Source organism: Planococcus citri, chromosome 4 (genome assembly GCF_950023065.1).
Source record: "Planococcus citri chromosome 4, ihPlaCitr1.1, whole genome shotgun sequence".
NCBI classification, from domain to species: domain Eukaryota; kingdom Metazoa; phylum Arthropoda; class Insecta; order Hemiptera; family Pseudococcidae; genus Planococcus; species Planococcus citri.
In genome coordinates this window covers 20,421,218-20,439,885 of record NC_088680.1, presented here as the reverse complement: position 1 = coordinate 20,439,885, position 18,668 = coordinate 20,421,218, and the positions used below count along the sequence as shown (strand labels likewise).

At 32.7% G+C, this 18,668-nt stretch overlaps 3 protein-coding genes and 2 non-coding genes across 8 annotated transcripts in view; 4 read left to right on the top strand and 1 right to left on the bottom strand.

The window, feature by feature from the left end:
* Window positions 1-5,592, top strand: part of LOC135845579 (calpain-1 catalytic subunit-like) — a 131,958-nt gene extending 126,366 nt beyond the window's left edge. For all 3 annotated transcript variants that reach the window (XM_065364224.1, XM_065364223.1, XM_065364225.1), the window contains 3 exons: window positions 3,955-4,144; window positions 4,312-4,367; window positions 4,710-5,592. In XM_065364224.1, coding sequence (XP_065220296.1) covers window positions 3,955-4,144; window positions 4,312-4,367; window positions 4,710-4,736 — 273 coding nt within the window. In that variant the 3' untranslated portion in view covers window positions 4,737-5,592. The remainder of the gene's footprint in view (window positions 1-3,954; window positions 4,145-4,311; window positions 4,368-4,709) is intronic.
* Window positions 1,363-1,467, top strand: LOC135846115 (U6 spliceosomal RNA). The gene has a single exon (XR_010558893.1). It is a non-coding gene; the product is annotated as a U6 spliceosomal RNA (small nuclear RNA).
* LOC135846116 (U6 spliceosomal RNA) lies at window positions 3,090-3,187 on the top strand. Its single transcript, XR_010558894.1, has one exon. It is a non-coding gene; the product is annotated as a U6 spliceosomal RNA (small nuclear RNA).
* Window positions 5,539-18,229, bottom strand: LOC135845588 (SET domain-containing protein SmydA-8-like). 2 transcript variants are annotated; one of them, XM_065364242.1, is made up of 7 exons: window positions 18,108-18,229; window positions 12,273-12,542; window positions 11,931-12,188; window positions 11,512-11,822; window positions 10,065-10,438; window positions 9,878-9,996; window positions 5,539-5,871 (listed from the first exon to the last, which is right to left on the bottom strand). In XM_065364242.1, exons 1-7 carry the CDS (start codon window positions 18,114-18,116, stop codon window positions 5,728-5,730), a joined length of 1,485 nt encoding a protein of 494 aa, XP_065220314.1. In that variant the 5' UTR covers window positions 18,117-18,229; the 3' UTR covers window positions 5,539-5,727. The 2 variants fall into 2 exon arrangements, with proteins under 2 accessions (XP_065220314.1, XP_065220313.1); XM_065364241.1 differs by lacking the exon at window positions 18,108-18,229 and adding an exon at window positions 12,629-12,891.
* mRpS7 (mitochondrial ribosomal protein S7) lies at window positions 10,586-11,500 on the top strand. The gene has a single exon (XM_065364253.1). The coding sequence runs from the start codon at window positions 10,743-10,745 to the stop codon at window positions 11,415-11,417; it is 675 nt and encodes a 224-aa protein (XP_065220325.1). The 5' UTR covers window positions 10,586-10,742; the 3' UTR covers window positions 11,418-11,500.
* Window positions 18,230-18,668: the final 439 nt, after the last annotated feature.

The window sequence follows — 18,668 nt, the reverse complement described above, 5'->3', positions numbered from 1 at the left end:
GTAAAGTTTGAAAAAGTTTGTGCAAGTCCTATGTTAAAACGCAAAATCTGCGATTTCGGCTGACCTGTCAATCAAAATGGCCGCCATTTTGTCAGTAAGGTCAACTTTTTTTTGGCAACTTTGCATTAAAATGTTCCTTAGGATGTCCCCTTCAAGAAAAATGTTGTCCCGGAGGATCGGCGGGGGGGGGGTGCAATTACTCCTATTGTCATATGCCGGACTAATTAGGTTGGTTTCAAATTCAAAATCGGGTTGAATAAAAATCCGAATTTAACATAAAATTTTCAAATTTGAATCGAGTTGAATGGAATTAGTACCTCAACTTATCTGCTTATTTACCAACGTACATACTCGTATGTATGAATAAATATTAAAATTTGAACAAGAAATAAAAAAAAAATTATTATTCAAGTGTTAGTGTTGCCAATCGAATTTTTGGTTTCATTTTCGAAAAATTTCCAAATTCTGGGTTTACTCATGTACATAATTTTGGTTAGCAAAACGAAGGGGACAGTCCATAACCAATAACCTCATCATACTATCTATCTTAAATACATACATAATATTATATACATTGCATAAATAAATGAAAACAGAAATTGAATCAAATTTGATGATAAAAAAATGGAAAATTAATAAAAATTCTAACGAAATGTACAATAATTTTGAATACAAATACAGTATGAGTTGAATGAAATTAATAAAATGAAAATTGAAATTGAATTTGAAATGAAAAACTGGAATAAAGCTGGAATTGAAATAAATTTTGTATACCTGCAAAGTGAAAATAAAATTTTGATTTTTAGTTTTAATTTTCAAAAAATGAATGTAACGTACATTAGATTGATAAAAATAGACCAAAATGGAACCAAATTGATGATGAAAATAAAAAAATTGAACAACAATCCTAATTTGAATTGAGTTGAATGGAATTAGTGCCTTACCTTGCTATTCACTGATAGCAAGAGGGTAATGTCATGCATCTGAGATGCATCCAAACACATTCAAACTCTTTTAAACATTCTCTTTTTAGTTGTTGTGTGTTGATGTAGGTTAGGTCGGTAACCAAATGCAACAAAACTACCTACTTCATAAAATCAATGGGTAATGTTTTTGCATATTAATTTGATTTTCTGTCGCAGATTTGATTATATATACTCGTAGTCAAATCTTCAAGAGCAAGAAATTCACAGAGTTGCAGTTTTAACGAAAAAAGAGGATTGGGACGAATTTATGAATTGAAACTGAATTAAAAATATTACTTATTTGAATTTATTACATAAATTGAAATTAAAATGCATTTAAATTTTGATGTACTTGGTACTTGACACTTAAGTACCTAGCCTCTTCGGTGGTAGGTACAGGTACCTAATACCTATAGGTACTAAAATTTGAACAGTACAGAAAAGATTAGCATAGTCCTTGCGCAAGGATGACACACAAAACCGTGAAGCGTTCCACATTTTTCCAAAATAATAACAAAAAAAAAGTAGCCTACCTATTAGTTTAATTTAATTTGATTGGGTTTTATTTCAACAGTTCGTAATTCAATTCCAGTTTGGTAATTCGATCAAAAAATAGATATTACGACGTTATTATAACGTACTAGTGAATTTAAATTTTATAATTGAATTCAAATTTTAATTTTAGAATGAGTCTAAATTTAAAATTCAATTAGATATCTTAAGTAATGAGTATAGATTTAATATAAGATCAAAATAAAAAATAAATTTTTGAAATAGGTATAATAAAATTTAGATTATATAAATAGTCTAATCTAGTGCAAGTTGAGATTTAAATTTATAATTCTAGTTTTTTTACTACCTACCTATCTCAAGTACAGGTACACATTGTATAAATAATTGAAAACAGAAATAATTGAATCAAGTTGATGATTAAAAGTGGAAAATAAATAAAAATTTTAATGAAAGATACTACAATTTTGAATTCATAACGAGGAAATTTGAATAAAATTAGTAAAATGAAAATTGAAATTGAATTCGAGATAGGAAACTTGAATACAATTGAAATTGAAATAAATTTTGGCCTACCTAAAAAGTGAACATAAAATTTTGAATTTCAGTTTTGATTTTCAAAAAATTAATAATATAGCGTGTTATTAGATTAATAAATAAAGACAAAAATGGAACCAAATTGATGATAAAATTGAAAAATTGAATAAAAATCCGAATTCAACATAAAATTCTCAAATTTGAATTGAGTTGAATGGAATTTAAAAATACCTCTGTGCTTATGTGCCTGGAATTGGAAAAGAATGCTTCGGGTGAAAAACGTAAATTTTCAGTAGAGCCAACGAACGAAAAAAAGTAAAGAAAAATAAAAAAAAATTTAATTTTATCATCTTGTAGGTTACGTCTGCGAAAATCATTTCAAGCATGTGGCGATGAACACTTTTTTAAATGTGTGACGAATGCCAGAATTTTGATGATTTCTTGTGATTTTTGTAAATCGCTTCCAATATTACGATAATAAATTTTTTTGATTAAAATTATTAGGTTTAGGTGTACAAATAAATCAAAACTAAAAAAAAAAAAACGTGACCAAATTGAAGTAGTTTTGGTAAAAAAAAAGCAATAATGATTTTTGATTTTTTGAATAGACAAAGAGTACAAAAAAAGTCTTTCCAAGTGATGGTTGTGAGCTCCTTGTGGTTATCTACACTAATGGAACATACCTATTTAGTTCATTATTTTATTCATTCTTTATTTATTTATCTATAATGTAATTTAAATCTTGAATTAATGCAGAATTTTTTAATTATGTATTTCGATTCGTACGTATTTTTTTTTTTTTCATTTTGCATCTTATTCTCAACTCGAGCTATTTTTTCTACTTTCAAAGAGACATTGACAAGTTATTTTCATAGTTATATAGAAATTTCAAGCATGTCATTGAATTCAGCATTAAATTTGCTGCAAAATTACATCAATTTGACATTTTTCAGGTATTTGCTCATGGAAAGATAGAACTGAATTTAAAATAAAACTTATTCGAATTTTTTAAAATTACTTGAAATTAAAATGCATTTTAATTTTAATATACTTAACACTTAAGTAGCCTCTTCGGCGGTACATACTCGTATACTGACATTGGAACGATGCAGAGAAGATTAGCAGTGCCCCTGCGCAAAGATGATACGCAAAATCGTGAAGCGTTCCACATCTTTCACAAATGGAAAAAAGAATTAATAAACAAAAAAATTAGCCTACTCAATTTTAATGGGTTTTATTTGTTTGATTTCGATTGATTACTTACTCTTGATGTTGGGATTTTGTAATTTTTTAAAACTTTATATTTCTTTTACATTTTGTTGTTATAGTTTTGTTTCAATCTTATTATAATAAAATCCACTTCCTCGAATTTTGACCGGCTGTAAATTGAAAAATTTTCTTGAAAATTTTAAATTTTGGTAATTTGGTATTGAATTTGAATTAAAATAAAAAATGAAAATAGAATAAAAATTAAATTAAAATCGAAATAGAGATTACAACGTTATAGACCTACTAGTAATTTTAAATTAAGTAATGTAGGTATAGATTTAATATACGAAATAAATTTTTAAAATGAATGAAATAAAATTTAATTTATAATTTTAATTATAGTCTAATGAAAATTGATATTTTAAATAATTATTCATAATTCAAGTTTTTTTAAACGATGGAAATTTGTGTTAATGAAGAATTTTGTCACCAAAAATGTTAAAGGTGATGCTCGAGTTATATGTATTTAGAATAGCTAGAATACTACAATCTTGAGACGAAATAATGGAGTGGGAATGAGGAAGATAATGCCCCATAATTTTGAAAAACAAATTTTCCTAATTTTCCAACATTTTACTTTACCTATCTTCGTATCGGTTCATATGGAATAATTCTGTTTTCTACAATATCAGACTACTGAAACATCCACGTACGTTAATTTTTATGCCCACAGATAGCATTCCAAAAATTTGAAAAAGGTTGTTCGAAAACTTCCAGTTATAACCTCAGACCATTGTTATGGGAAGCAGGTAGCACCGTCAGCAATAAAGTTCTGGAATGTTTGGTTCTACGGTTCACAAAAAATACTATTCTGACTGCCGAATGTTTTGTTATGGCTATGGTCAGACTTCATCTCGCCCATGGTTGGTATAATACTCGTATTTCTTCTATAGATAGATCTAGGTACTATAAAACGATAAACTTTAATTACCTACCTACCTATTCTTCGAAGACACAATTGTACGTACGTCTTCGTATTGGTGTTATTTTATTTCCTAGTTGGCTAATATATTTTGGGTATTTTTTGCAGAGAGGTATCATAACTTGGATACAAAAATGAAAACGAATCCATTATCATTAGAAGAGGTGAGTGATATATTTAAAATACAGGTTCGATATGATATCAATCAGTCTCGTCCTTTAATTTACAACTTGGTACGGTCTGTTATACAATTGTTCATGAGGAAGTATGCAGTTTGCACCTTAATCGACTTTAAAATTATATGTATAAAAGGTATACCGCAGAAAGGGTAGGTGAACATCCTTATGGTACATGTGCAATGTGTATGTACATCCATTCCATACACCTGCTCTTTCAAAACTCCAGACTTTATCCACACCTATTCCTATTTAAACTAAATTTTCAATACAATTCCAGTCTGTTGAATAATGTTTTACCTACCTAACCATATTTTATCTGTTTTACAGATGATACTGATGACTATTTACTCGTGATGGTGTAGTTATAGTACCTAGATGAAGTATGGCATTATAATAATACAGAAACAAACCAAAGACCCGAATCGTAGTCACGTGTATAATTTTACACATTCGTTTTTTTACGCTCTTCGTGTGACGATGAGTGTATTTTACACAACGATTTTTTTTTTTTTCAATTATCAACGAATTGTTTTAGTGGGGAGAAAAAACATGGCTGTTATTTATTTATTTTTTTTGTAAGAAATATTGTTTCGAATTGGAATCAAAATTCTGTTTTAATTACTACCATTATGTGTACTTATACAAAAGTATTAAGTTAGGTATTATTTTTTTTTAGGTTTATAAAAATTTCCAATACCTATTCGACTGTATTATCGATTACATTATTATTCTTGTCATAATTTTTAAGATGGATGTTTTTCGTTGTTTGTTTGTTTTTTTTTAATTATTTATTTCGTTTTTAAATCGATGAAGTAAGAATCAAATTTTTAGATTATAACGAATTTAGATTTGATTTCGTTTTAAAATTATTATTTATTATGAGATGGATGAGTTGAACATAAGTAATAAACAAGCCAAAGATTCGCTTTAATAGACGCGTGAATGTGTTTAAAACACTTCAAAAAGTATAGGCATTTTTTATAGTATATTGAGCATATTATTTTTTCGAATTATGTCGATTGTTATTATATTTTTTTTTGTTAATTTATGCCATAAAAATATACGCAGGTGTAAAATATACGAAATGATTTTTATTTCGATCAGTCAAAATATAGTAGGTAACGATTTGTAAATATAATAAAGAGAAGAAAAAAAATCGGCTCAAAATATATTTTTATTTATTTAAAATACATTTTGTTTTGTTATAATATTTTGTCGTGTGTTTTTATTTCAATCTAGGTAAATACTGTACGAAGAATACGTAGACAGAGACGACGAGAAATGCGAGATGTGAATAACGTGATCGTGACGAACACGATTGTTACAATTTTCACGACTATACAAACTACAATTGTAAGCATATTTTTAGTAATAATGATTCTAAATCGATCAAGTTCTTTTTAGCTTGTTTGGCCATTTTGCCCTCTGGTAAGATATCCGGCTCGTATCTCAAATAAAATATCGAATCTTCCAGCCATCGTTTTGATTTCTGCAATAAAAATTGAAAAGCATGCATTGGTATGAAAATGAGTTGGAAGGTACCTACACCTAGCTGGAAAATTTCTCCTTAAAAAGGAAAAATCAAATTACAGAAATTCGTAGGGTCTTGGATCAGGAAAATACCGATAAATTGATGAAACTTGGTCGCCTCGTCGGGCATTGCTCTTTTGAGATTAGTTCAATAAAAAGTTCCTAGATTTTCTTATCGCTTAGGTGAGTCATACAAACATCTTTGTTATACCGATCTCATAAGGTGTGAAAAAATGCGAAATCTTTGAAAGGGAGCTATAGATAAGATAAGAGATTATAGTCAGTATTGAATAATGATCGATGAAGGAAGGTTGTAGTGTTTCAAGTTCCTTCTTCTTTTGCTATAGGTAGGTATTGACTAATCGATAATTTTTGAACAATTGTTTCGAGTAATTTTCATTTTTAGCGGTTGTTGAGTGTTCGGTTAATACACGATTCTGTACAAATGTGTAATATGGGCATTTTACCGGATTATCTTCGAAACTACGAGCAAATGTGAGTACCTACGTCCTACTTGTTTACATTTATCCTTAATTAATTATACATACAGAGTGCCCAGAAATAATCGCGAACCCCAAAGAAAGTTTTCTATTATAAATATAAGTAGGTTGGCAACGTGAAATAGATGCATATGATTGGTGCAATGTTATCACCTTGTTCTAACAACCAATCATGTGCTATCATTATCATCATTCACTGTGATCAACCGAAACATTTAGCAGAAAACTTTTTAGGGGTTCACGATATTTCTGGGCACCCTGTACGTATATGTATTACGCGTTTATTAGATATGTATGTAGGTAGGTATGTTTCACAATTGGTATTGTGGAATAATTTTTATTCAAATTAAAAAATTTACCTACTTACTAGATGAAAAAAATAGTCTGAGTTATTGGTCAATGATTGGAATGAAACTCTGGTTTAGGTAAAAATTCATGAAAGAGGGCGTTGGAAAAATTGTTCATTTTCGAAAAATTGGGTAAGGTGCTTTTTGCAGGGTTTTGTAAAAACGTGTTAAAAAAAATTTTTGCTTTTGAAACAGTAAACACGTTTAAAATGTGTTTTAAACACAAATTCATTTGTTTTGGCTTGGATTCAGTTTTTCAAATACTTATTCGTTGTCATCAATTTTTAAGATGTGACGTCAGAAGAATGCGATAATGCTCAAGACATATTGAAAAATTGAACTCAAAACAAAAAAAATTCAGGGATAAAAATGAAAAACTAAAAATACAGTTCATTCAATTTTCTCTTTTTTTCGAGAAACCGAAAAAAGGGTGTTTTTTTGGAAAATTGGAGTTACAAAAAAAACACGTTTAAAACAAAAAAAAAGGTTTTGTTTTTTTTGTTTAAAATACTGTTTTTTTACGTGTATTTTTGCTATACGTTTTAAGCATACAACATTGGTTTTTTGATTAATTAATTCGAGTTCGATGAGGCCGGCTTTAGTGTTCATTTTCAGCGCTGGTTGATTAGTTGATTACTTGTCATAAAGTGATAATTTTCTCAGAAAACTTCGATTTTTTTTCGAAAACTATGAAGTGAGAGGCTGAATTTTGATGTCATTTTCGTGCTCAGCGACCTCGAATCAGTCAGAAAATATAATTTAAAATATTATTTTTGAAAACCGTTTTTTGACTTGATTTTGAACTTCAAAATGAGTCATTTCCAAAGAGCTAATAACTCGCAGGAAAATCTGACACTGGAAATGAATTTCGGTTATGTACAGGGCAAAAAAAATATTTCTCAAGAAATCGTGTCAACTGGCCCCTTTTACTTACATTTTTTGGATTCTTTAAATAATTTAAAAAAAAAAAAACAAAAAAAAAGAAATGGAATAAGAAGTCTTTTCTAACTGCTGAGCCTAAATCCGGTGCCTATTTGGAGGCTTGCCGCGTTGGTTGTTCCCTTTATTTAAAAGTTGTGATTTTTTTGAAGAAAATTTCCATTTTCCTAAATACTTAAAACCTCAAATAAGTCAGAAATGTCATGAAAGTGCAAATATTGAAAACAATTTCGTGGCTCAATTTTAAGCTTTAAAATAGACAATTTTCAGGGAGTCAACACCGGAAAAAAATTTTCCTGGCCGAACCTTCTTTCCTCTTCACCCATCCAAAATTTCAATTCAGATCTACATTTAAAAACTTCCTCCTCAAATAAAAAAAAAACTAACGAGGGAACCTCTTGAGGTGTCCGCCTCCGACTTGAACGGGACCGCGATTTTTTGAAAGAGCATACTCTAAACCTCCCAAAAGGATTTTCAGCTGCCCAACTTCATATTAACGTCTTCTGGAGCAAATTAAAAATTCTAGAGAAATTGAAAAATCGCGCTGGAGGCTCCAGAATGGCTGGAAATGGCGAAATTTGGATTTGGGGAATTAATATCATTTTTAGGATTTATTTTGATCATTTTTACTGATCATGTACGTACTTTTTTGAAAAAAGTATAAAATCACCAAAAACAGTAAATTTTGAATTATTTTTCAAACATTCGCCAAAATATTAAGATATGAAGTTGGGCAGCTGAAAATCCTTTTGGGGGTTTTAGACCATGCTCTTTCAAAAAGTCACGGTCTCGTTCAAATCGGAGGCGGACACCTCAAGAGGTTCCCTTGTAAGCTCAACTTATAGCTTTTTTTTGAATTTTTTTAATTTTCAAGTATATTTGAGCAAAAATCATATTTTGATGAATTCGAGATCGCTGAGTCGAAATATGATGTTTATTTGGAGCGCCGATTGCACCTTCATTAAAAAATCGTAAATTTTTGAAAAAAATTTCCATTTTTTCAGAAATTTACGAATTGAATTTGAATGCCAAAGACCTCGAATTGGTCAGAAAACGATATTAGAAAAATTCTAAGTATTTTCGGAAACAATTCTTCGGAGCTTCAAAATGGACAATTTCTGGGAGCAGGAAACAAATTCGTCATGCCGAGCTCCCCTCCTCTCCTCTCTTCATTCGAAATTTTGACTCAATTTACGACCAAAGTACATATTTTCTCCAAAAAAAATGCATGATTAGCCTTTCGTGTTTTTAAAATTTTAAATATTCAAAAAATTAAAGTAAAAGTGTTTTCCGATTTGTTTTAAGTCGCTGAGTCCGAATCCGTTGTCAGTTTAGGCGTTCGTTGCTGCTTCGTAAGAAATTTCATTTTTTTGTACAAAAAATCTCCATTGTACCTATTTTGTTCCTTAATTGTTTAAAATTGCTGAACATTAATTTTTCTGCATTTCAAAAAAATCAAAATCATGAAAGAAACATTTTTCATTAAAAATTATTTGATCATTTACCAAACAACAATGATTATTTTAAATCGTAAACTTTTGCCCCTTCAACACTGGAACATATGCAATTTAATTAACATCCAATAACATTGTACAGAATGCTGCATGTATCGAGAAGTGAACCGTCTGACTCAAAATTGTGTTTGAAAATCTCAAATCATCTTCTTATTTATTCCAAATTTGACAATAATCAAGGGGGGGGGAATTCAAAAAACGTCCAAAAAACTTGAATTGTTTTGAAAAGCCATAAATTTTTTTTGTTTGGAGGAGTGGTTTGAAAACTTTTTTCTATCCAAAAATTACATTCTGGCGGAGGTTTTATCAACTAAAAAAAAAAAAAAAATTATGGAAAACGGGTGAACATTTTTTCATGGAGTTTTAAATTCGCTCAACATTTAAAATTGAAACGTATGATAAAATGTTTCTTTTGATTCTTAGAAATTATCAAAATTGTCTTTAAAAATGTGGACTATATGGCTTCAGTTGTTTTTTTTTTTAAATCTTAAAATACTACCTCTCATTAAATTTATTAGATAGGTATCGGTAATCAGGGTTTACATGGAATGGGGTGTTGGGGAGATTATTATTTCAAATTATAGCTATTTCTTGAAATAATCCTCTCATTCTAGTAATAATATTCAACTTGTGAAAATATTCTCAAATATTGCATAAATATTTACCAGCAATTTATTCCTCAGAGTTTCCGAGTCAATTTCGCCACTCAGCATTTGACGTCTCGCTGATTCAGCAACAGAAGCGTGTAATTCGAAATTCAACACTCCTTGGATCCGCCATTCCGCTAAAACCAAATTTTTGAGATATTTTTATTCAATCAAATCCATTACTACCTAGTATTTATTTTCTTACCTGGGAATAATATTTTCGCAAAGTTCAAGATTTGTTCGCACAAGCTTATTTTATGTCTCAAGTCTTCGTCGGAGACACTTTGAATATCGTTTTCCGTCGTTTGCCCATATAATTGAGCTAATTTCAAACGTACGTCGAATAAAAAGTAGTGATTTTCGTGTATTATTTTATACTTGGTGTAATGGTCGAGGAACATTTTGCACGATTCTGTATCTTTTTTATCCGTCATCGAGTAATCGTGAGCTACTCGGATCAATACGGAATTGACTTTTTCTTTATCTTGTAATTCTGCGCACGATGCGCATTTCCATTGCGGATCCGGTAATGAATTATTGTTCAGTGTGATGTGCGGAGTCATGTAACCGTCGCAAGTTCTGCAGAAAAAATTGATAAATTGCCAAAAGAAATAAATTATGAGAAAAATAAAAATTTAAAATCAAAAAGAGAATTCGAGTTTAGCACACTCTATCGTCGTAAAAAACAACTACAAAAAAAGTCAATTACCTGGTTCACTCTAAAACAAGGAAGCTTTCTAATCAAAAAAATTTTGTAATCGGTATCAGTGAAAAAAAATTTCGCCGATTTAAAATGTGAATTGTTTCCGGCGTGAATGAAATTCGCATAAATTCAACGTCTTCGTCGTAAAATCTCACATCAAAGTAAGTCATTCGTTCAATCATGGAGGCTTTCCGATTACTGCTAAAACTACGCCCAGCCGCATTGACGTACTCGCGATGCTACAGTGTGTACAGTAAAAGCTACATAGAACCAATTTACCGGGAAGAAGAGCAGCAAAAAGTGATCGATACCGACGAATACAAAGTTCTGAAAATATTACCCGTCAAGGCTGCTCGTTGCAACGAAACATCGTCCGTTTTCCACGACATAGTAATAGCCAAATTCGTCAACTACATAATGGAATCAAACGGCCGAAAAAAAATCGCTCGCGAAAACCTAGAAAGGGCTTTCGAAAAAATAAAGATGATCCAATTGGAACGGTTTCACAAAGCTAAAACACCCGAAGAGAAAGCTCAAATCATAACGGATCCGCTGAGATTGCTCAAAATGGCTATAAAGAATTGCCGGCCTTTACTGAAACTAAACCCTATCAGAAGAGGAGGTTCTACGTATCAAGTTCCGATGCCTATCAGCGACGAAGAGTCGATATTCCGAGCTATGCGATGGATGGCTTTAGCCAGCAGAGAGAAAGAAGGCCCGACTCATTATTACGAACAGTTAGCTCAGGAGATCTTGGACGCTGCTTATAATAGAGGACGTGTTGTTAAACAGAAGCTAGATTTACATAAAACGTGCGAAGCGAACCGAGCTTACGCTCATTTCAGATGGACGTAATGTAACCGTAGTGTTCTTTTGATTAGTTTATTATGATTACTTACCTGTGTTAATTTTGTTAATAAAATCTGTATTATTGCGAACGTTTGCTTACTTTTTCAAGCATTTTAAGGCGCTGTAGTGTGTGCCCAGTTCGGTTGGATCTGCGCAGCGTTGGCATTCGCAGTTGAAGAATTTCGTCAACATTAGGTGCTCTTTTCGGTTAATCGTGCTCCAGAGTGGATCCGTGTAACATATTGAAATATGCTCGCCTCTTTTGATCGGTCTGGTGGCTCGAATCAGCAGACTACCGTCGTTTAAGAAAGTTTTACTGCAATTGGGAACGCAGCTGTGCTCCAGCATCGAGGTGAATTCGTAAATGGCTACGTAAGGTGGGTCGGTTAATGGGACCTCGTGACCGTTGATCTGAAATTTATCATAATTATGTTAATGTCCATAATTTAATGGTATTTCATTCTTTCGACTTATTCGTAGTATCTCGAACACCATCGTTGGTTTTCTTTTCTAGCGAACCTGTATTATTCCGCAAATTCTAAGTATCTCTTCTTGACTAAACTCGTCTTCGCTTATTTTGAAAAACTGATTCAAAAACTTAGCGACGATCATCTTATCAGACTCGTATTTCTCGCTTCCTTTACGTTGCTCGCAATGAGACTCCAATTCGATGAGTTTCTTATACACACGAGGATTATTCTCCTTCAGATACAAGCATCGAATAACCGAAACACATTCGTACGTACGATGAGGAGTTATAAACTGGGAAATTTTCACCTGCGTCGGATTCGAAAACATGAAAGTATTCAGTAAATTCAAAACTATCTCATCGAATGAGCTGGAGAAAACTGAAAAGGTCACCTTTTGCCGACGTTTCTCCATCGTCCAATTACATTCAGCTTCGTGATCGGTACCGGTCTCGTGACAAGCGTCATTTTTGCATAAAGGCCAACCGCATCTCTTACACTCGACGCTGCTGCTTTTAGTAATCTTTTGCAGACACGTTAAACATACAGGTCCGGTAATCTGCGATGGGCCTTTAACAACCGGCGCCTCGTTAATCACGACATCACCCTGGTTTATATCACGAGCTGCCATCAAGTATCTTCCCAACGATTCGTTTTCTTCTATCTGTCGACGATGAAAAGTATAAACGTATCAGCTCATTCAGCGCAGCTAGGGGAAGTGTAGCGAAGAAATAGACGTTGGCCACTTACCTCGAATAATATAGTAGCGCTATTTTTATTCATTTTTATATTCTGTTAGTGTTATACAATCGAAAAACTCGTGTTCGTGAATATTACTCGCGCAATTAGCAGCGTTATTACGTTGTGAATTAATTAGCTAGTAGCGAACTGTATAGTTGAAAATCTCGCAATTTGTATCGCTGGCAGTTAATAAAATTCTTTCGCTTATTGAGGCGAGGATGGCTGATGGAGATAGAGGAAATGAACGAACGAACGAACGCATTCTAAAGTCGGCATTTAGACCTAAAATATACTCGCATTGCCAACTTTGAACTCGCATACAGCTGCCAAAATCACTGACCTACCTCCGTCTAGCCACCTTTTTATAGATGGTAGATTTCTGCTTTGTTCTGCGAGTTAATTAAATCTGTCTCATCGTATTCGTATATGTGTAAAGCGTGTACGGTACGGTACGGTGCAACCAATGGCGAATGCAGGAATCGTGAATCGTGATGTGAAATTAGCTCGATGTAGTAAACGTTGAAGCTATTATTAAGGAATTCCAGAAATTTACACCAAAATAAACAACTTGTAGGCATTTTTTTCGCACGTGTCCAATCTACGAACGAGTAGATTTGAGATGGCCTAAATCGTCGAATTAATTATGTTATTTTATACTCATTTTACGAGAAGATCAAAGTAAAACTTACCTACCTATATGTACTTATTTGTTTTGAGTAAGCTTGAAAAATATTTACGAATACGTTTTCGAATTCGAGGATCTGCTGATTTTGGTAGGCTGCCTATTTATGTTCAATGCCGGAAATGAACGTATAGTTAGATCGGTAGGTGTTCTGAGTGATAATATTTTATACCTACATAAAAAAGTACTGATGAACGAAGTCCAAAGTCAGCAGTATTTACCTACCGGTAACATTCAAGGGAACCTACGAGTGTGCAGTAACCGATTTTCCCTGATTTTTTTCAACTATAGTCCCTCAGGGATCCAGAGGTCTCAAGATTTAGATTTTTGCCAATTCTGTTTTTTTTTAGCCCAAAATTTTCAGAAAATTGCCCCAAAAATGGTCGAAAAATATGATCTTACGGTTGCAACTTCTAGGGAATGGTCTGAAACTTGACTTATGACTGGAAAAACGATTCCCAAAAATTGTAGCTGCTAAATTACATTTTTCTGAAAATTTTGGGTCTAAAAACTTTGAAGGGCACGTTTTCGAAAAATGTAATTTTTAACCCCCCCCCCCCCTCTTTCTGGTGCTTTCATATCAAAACTTTCTAGTAATTTCAATTTTGAAAGGAAAGCAAATCGGCTCTCGCGAATCTAGTGAAAAGGCTTTCAAAAATTTATAGTTCAAGAAATAATAAGGTACCACATTATTTTTGGAGTGATGAGTTAATTGTTCGGAATTTGATTTTTAAAAATACCTAAGGCTAAAAAAACAAGAAAGCTATAAACGCAAATTTTAAAGCTACCTACCGTACCTACCTATTGAAAGTTTAGAAATTTTGAAAATCCGATTATAAAAATAAAACAAGAAAATAGAGCATGTATGTATTTCAAAATGTATTTAGAAACTAATTTTAATTTTCAGAATCAAAATTTTGAAATTTCGAAAATTCTGGGTCTATTTCTCTACAGTAAGTACCTATTTTTAGAATCGTATTTCCAAGATAAAAAATTTCAAATAGGTACTTGTAATATTTAGGATTTAAAAAAATAGAGGATGAAAAAAAAATTTAATTTGTTTTAAAACTTTCTATGCCAAATCTGAAATTTAAGACTATCTACATATAATCATCAAGTTTTCATTGATAGAAACTATGAAACAAAATCTCTATAAAAATATGTATAACATGAATTTCAAAATTTTGAAAATTAATTTTGAATATTTAGCTTTGAAAAATGGATTTTAAGATTTTTTAAATTGTTTAAAATCTAATTAGGAAATCTATTTTTATCGGCCATTTTAAAATCTAAAAAAGGAAAAAAATAGAAAATCATATTAAAATGAATGATTTGAGTAAAACAACCGAAATTTTTCATGAAAACATTTTCAAAGTGTTTTAAAATTACACAAAATCAGTTTAGGAAAAAAAACGAAAAAAAAAATATACATTCAAATTACTAAAAATCAACGAAACATAACAAAATTTCAGTGGATAAAAATTGTCAAAATTGAGCAAAAATTAATTACAACAAAAAAAAATCTTTGACATTTCTTCAAACTTTTGACTTTGAACTTTCGACTTTGAACTTTTAGCTGATACACCGTCAATTACAACAAAAAAAAAGGGAATTAAAAATTAGATCAGGTACATTGATTTCATAATTAGTGATAGGTAGTGGAGAATATTCATTGCTAGAATTATTATTTTTTTTTCATTTCACTAAATTGCATTAAAATAAAATTGAATGAAATTTTTTTCATTTTTTTGTTTCTTCTGAATTTAGAGAATTCAATTCTGCAAAAAAGCTTTTGAAAAAGCCAAAAAAATGAAACCTTTGGCTAGCTTTTGGCTTGGAAAAAATGGAACTTGCAAACTTTTAGCTTTTGGCTTAGTGCAAAAATCTGCTCGGCTTTCAGCTTTCGGCTAGCTTTTCATCCCTGGACCCAACTTTGGATAAAAAGGTCAGGGGTCAAAAATTTTGATAGTTCTCGACGTTTTGAGTTTGATATATAAGTTTCAGCATTGGTGGTGATTTTTACATTTTATGACCGTGGAACCTGTTCTAATTGATCAAATAAGGTCAAACTTAGGGAATGGGGTTCTTTTGGGAGCTAGAGTTGACCCCTGCAGTGAGTAGGGTCAATGTTGAAAATTACAGAAAGGTCATTTTTTGGAGGGGGATAATATGGCCCCAAATGGACAAAAAGGGTCCAAAATCATACCATTGGTCAGTACCTTCATTGTGATCAAAATATCCAAATTTCAGCTTCCTAGGTCATCCCCACCCCATTCAAGGTGGAAAAAACCACATTTAACCCCTATTTTTGACCCCCTCACCCCTAAAATTGATCTAGGGGGGGGGGGGTCCAAATTTTCAGCTCACAATGGGAGGATGCCCCATGAGTACTTGATGCGGGTTTCAACCTTCCAACCCTGTTTGACCTCTTTCTAGGGTCAAAAAAGTGGATTTTTGGTTCAAGTATTTTACGCGTTTTTTGACGTTTAGGAAACTGGAAAGCACAGCCCCTCCAGATTAACCTAGAGGGTCCAAATTTTCACAGTACCATCAAATGGGAGGATATACCCGAAGTGCCTTTTGCATGTTTCAACCTTCCAACCCCATTTGATCCCTCATCACGGTAAAAAAAAAAATGAAATTTTGGGCTATTTTACGGGTTTTTCGACCTTTTACCAACGTTTAGGAAAGCCTACAGCCTCTCCAAATTGACCTAGAGGGTCCAAATTTTCACAGTACAATGGGAGGATGTACTCGAAGTGCCTTTTGCAGGTTTCAACCTTCCAACCCCATTTGACCCCTCATTAGGATCAAAAAAGTGAAATTTTGGGCTGTTTTACGTGTTTTTCGACCTTTGACCGACATTTAGGAAAGCCTACAGCCGCCTCTCCAAATTGACCTAGAGGGTCCAAATTTTCACAGTACAATGGGAGGATGCACCCGAAGTGCCTTTTGCAGGTTTCAACCTTCCAACCCTATTTGACCTCTCTCCAGGGTCAAAAAGTGGATTTTTGGGCTATTTTATGTTTTTTGACGACTTGGGAAAGCCTACAGCCCCTCCAAATTGATTTAGAGGGTTCAAATTTTCACAGTACAATGTGAGGATGTATACTGGAACTCCGAAGTGCCATTTGCCGGTTTAAACCTTCCAACCCTATTTGACCCATTTCAGGGTCAAAAAAGGTTTGTTACTATATTTTTTGAAGGGGAAAGAAGAGAGTTGGGCGAAGCCAAAGGGCGGTAAAGCCCCCCCCCCCCGCGAATATAAGAAGGAAATACTGAAAGGAGAGAATTGGGGGAAGCCCAAGGGGGTGCGGGGGACCCCCAGATGCAGGCGAAGCATTTGGCAATTTGGTAGTTTTTAGTGATTTTAAAGCTTCTTTTACTTTTTCAGGGTTTTTAACACTTTTTCGTAAGGAATAGTTTAATACCTACATAAAAGTTTACCTACATAAAAGTTTACCTACATAAATATTTTTTCATCATTAACCGGCGTTTGGTGGCATAGCAGACCATATCGAATGTGGTACCAACGTGTAGATCTCGCCGAGACGATCACAACGCGCTACCTACAAGCCCCTCTATCTATTCATGGAAAGAAACTACGAGCGTCTAAAAGTTTACCAAATGAGCAAAAAATGAAAAATTGTCAAAATTAAAAATTCGACCTGGGGAGCTTGTAGAGCATTCTTTTAGCTAAAAATTGCAATTTTTGGCATTGGCCTACCTTCATTTTTGAAGAATTTATGCAACTTTGAAGTTTTGAAACAGATCAATTTGAGTAAAATTTCCCCAAAAAAAATTTCATCAAATTTTACTCCAATTAATCTGTTTCAAAACTTCAAAGTTGCATAAATTCTTCAAAAATGAAGGTAGGCCAATGCCAAAAAATGCAATTTTTAGCTAAAAGAATGCTCTACAAGCTCCCCAGGTCAAATTTTTCATTTTGACAATTTTTCATTTTTTGCTCATTTGGTAAACTTTAGACGCTCGTAGTTTCCCTCCATGAATAGATAGAGGGGCTTGTAGATAGCGCGTTGTGATCGTCTCGGCGAGATCTACACGTTGGTACCACATTCGATATGGTTTGCTATGCCACCAAGCGCCGGTTAATTCTCAGTGATTTTAGTTGGATGTTTGGATCTGGTCAGATTAGAATCAGAATCCACGTTATCAATCAGATCAGAGCTTTTGTTCGAGTTAGATCTGTTCAGACGTTCAGACACGACTTTTTAAATTTTTTTCTCTGGGGTAGGTACCTACCTATTATTTTGAAGCTGTGAGAAAATCACTCAAATACTTACCTACGAAGACGAGTTATAGGTATCTACCTTTTAAAAAGAATTTCATTGTCAGAATTTTTCAGCCATCTTAATGAATTTCAGCTCAAAATGACTTTACTATGATTTTTTTTTGGAAACCTTTGTGTTAGGAACTGTATAGCCAAACTTCAAACTTGCATAACTAATCAGCAACTTATTCCATTTTATTATGGTGTCATAAATTCGTGAAAATTGCATTAAAAATATTAATTCTAAAAGTAATAAAATGCAGATGTGCAAAGTTTCAGTGAAAACGATATGTTTATTATTGTCGTAGGAGGTTCTCTTTCACAATGTTGTCAAGTTTAATGGTTTCCGGCGCTGTCCCTCACGATGACCTTTTCATCTTTATGTTATAATCGAAGCTGAAAAATATCACTTCGTGTATACCATACCTGTCTACTTCACTTTACAGAGAATCATCCTCACTTTGTTGAATGAAAGTAACCCAACTTCATTCATACATATTCAAAGTGAAACCCACCCAAATCATCAAAGTTGACAAGTTCGCATCTTCCGTCACTCCGAATTACCGCTTCATAATAAAATTTAAAAAAAATAAAATAAAAAACCTCGTGTAGAGGTACGTATAACGTATCTTGAATCAACATGCATGGAACCAACATCAAAAGTTGCACACGTACAATAGACTGACACAGAGAATAGGTTATTTTAACCATCTCTCGTGTCGTATTAGGTCATCAAAATCTGTCAGGATTACATCATCGGTGGTGGCGGGCAAGCGTGGAACATGGACACGCCATAAAGCATAAAATATACTATTCTCTCTAATCCGCCCATGCCCGCATTCGAAAAATGTTCATCTTTTGGAATAATTTGCTATAGCTTGTATACACAATAGAGAGCTCGACTGTTTATCACGATACGCGCTGCCGGTGCTAGCAAATGATTACTATTTGTTTTACGAGCCCGTAGGGGCCATAGACAATAATTTTGGCACAGGGTATTCTCATCCGTATACATATTCGTTTATGTGAAACATAAAAAAAAAAAGTAGCAAAAATTAAAAGTTTTTGGCCCATTA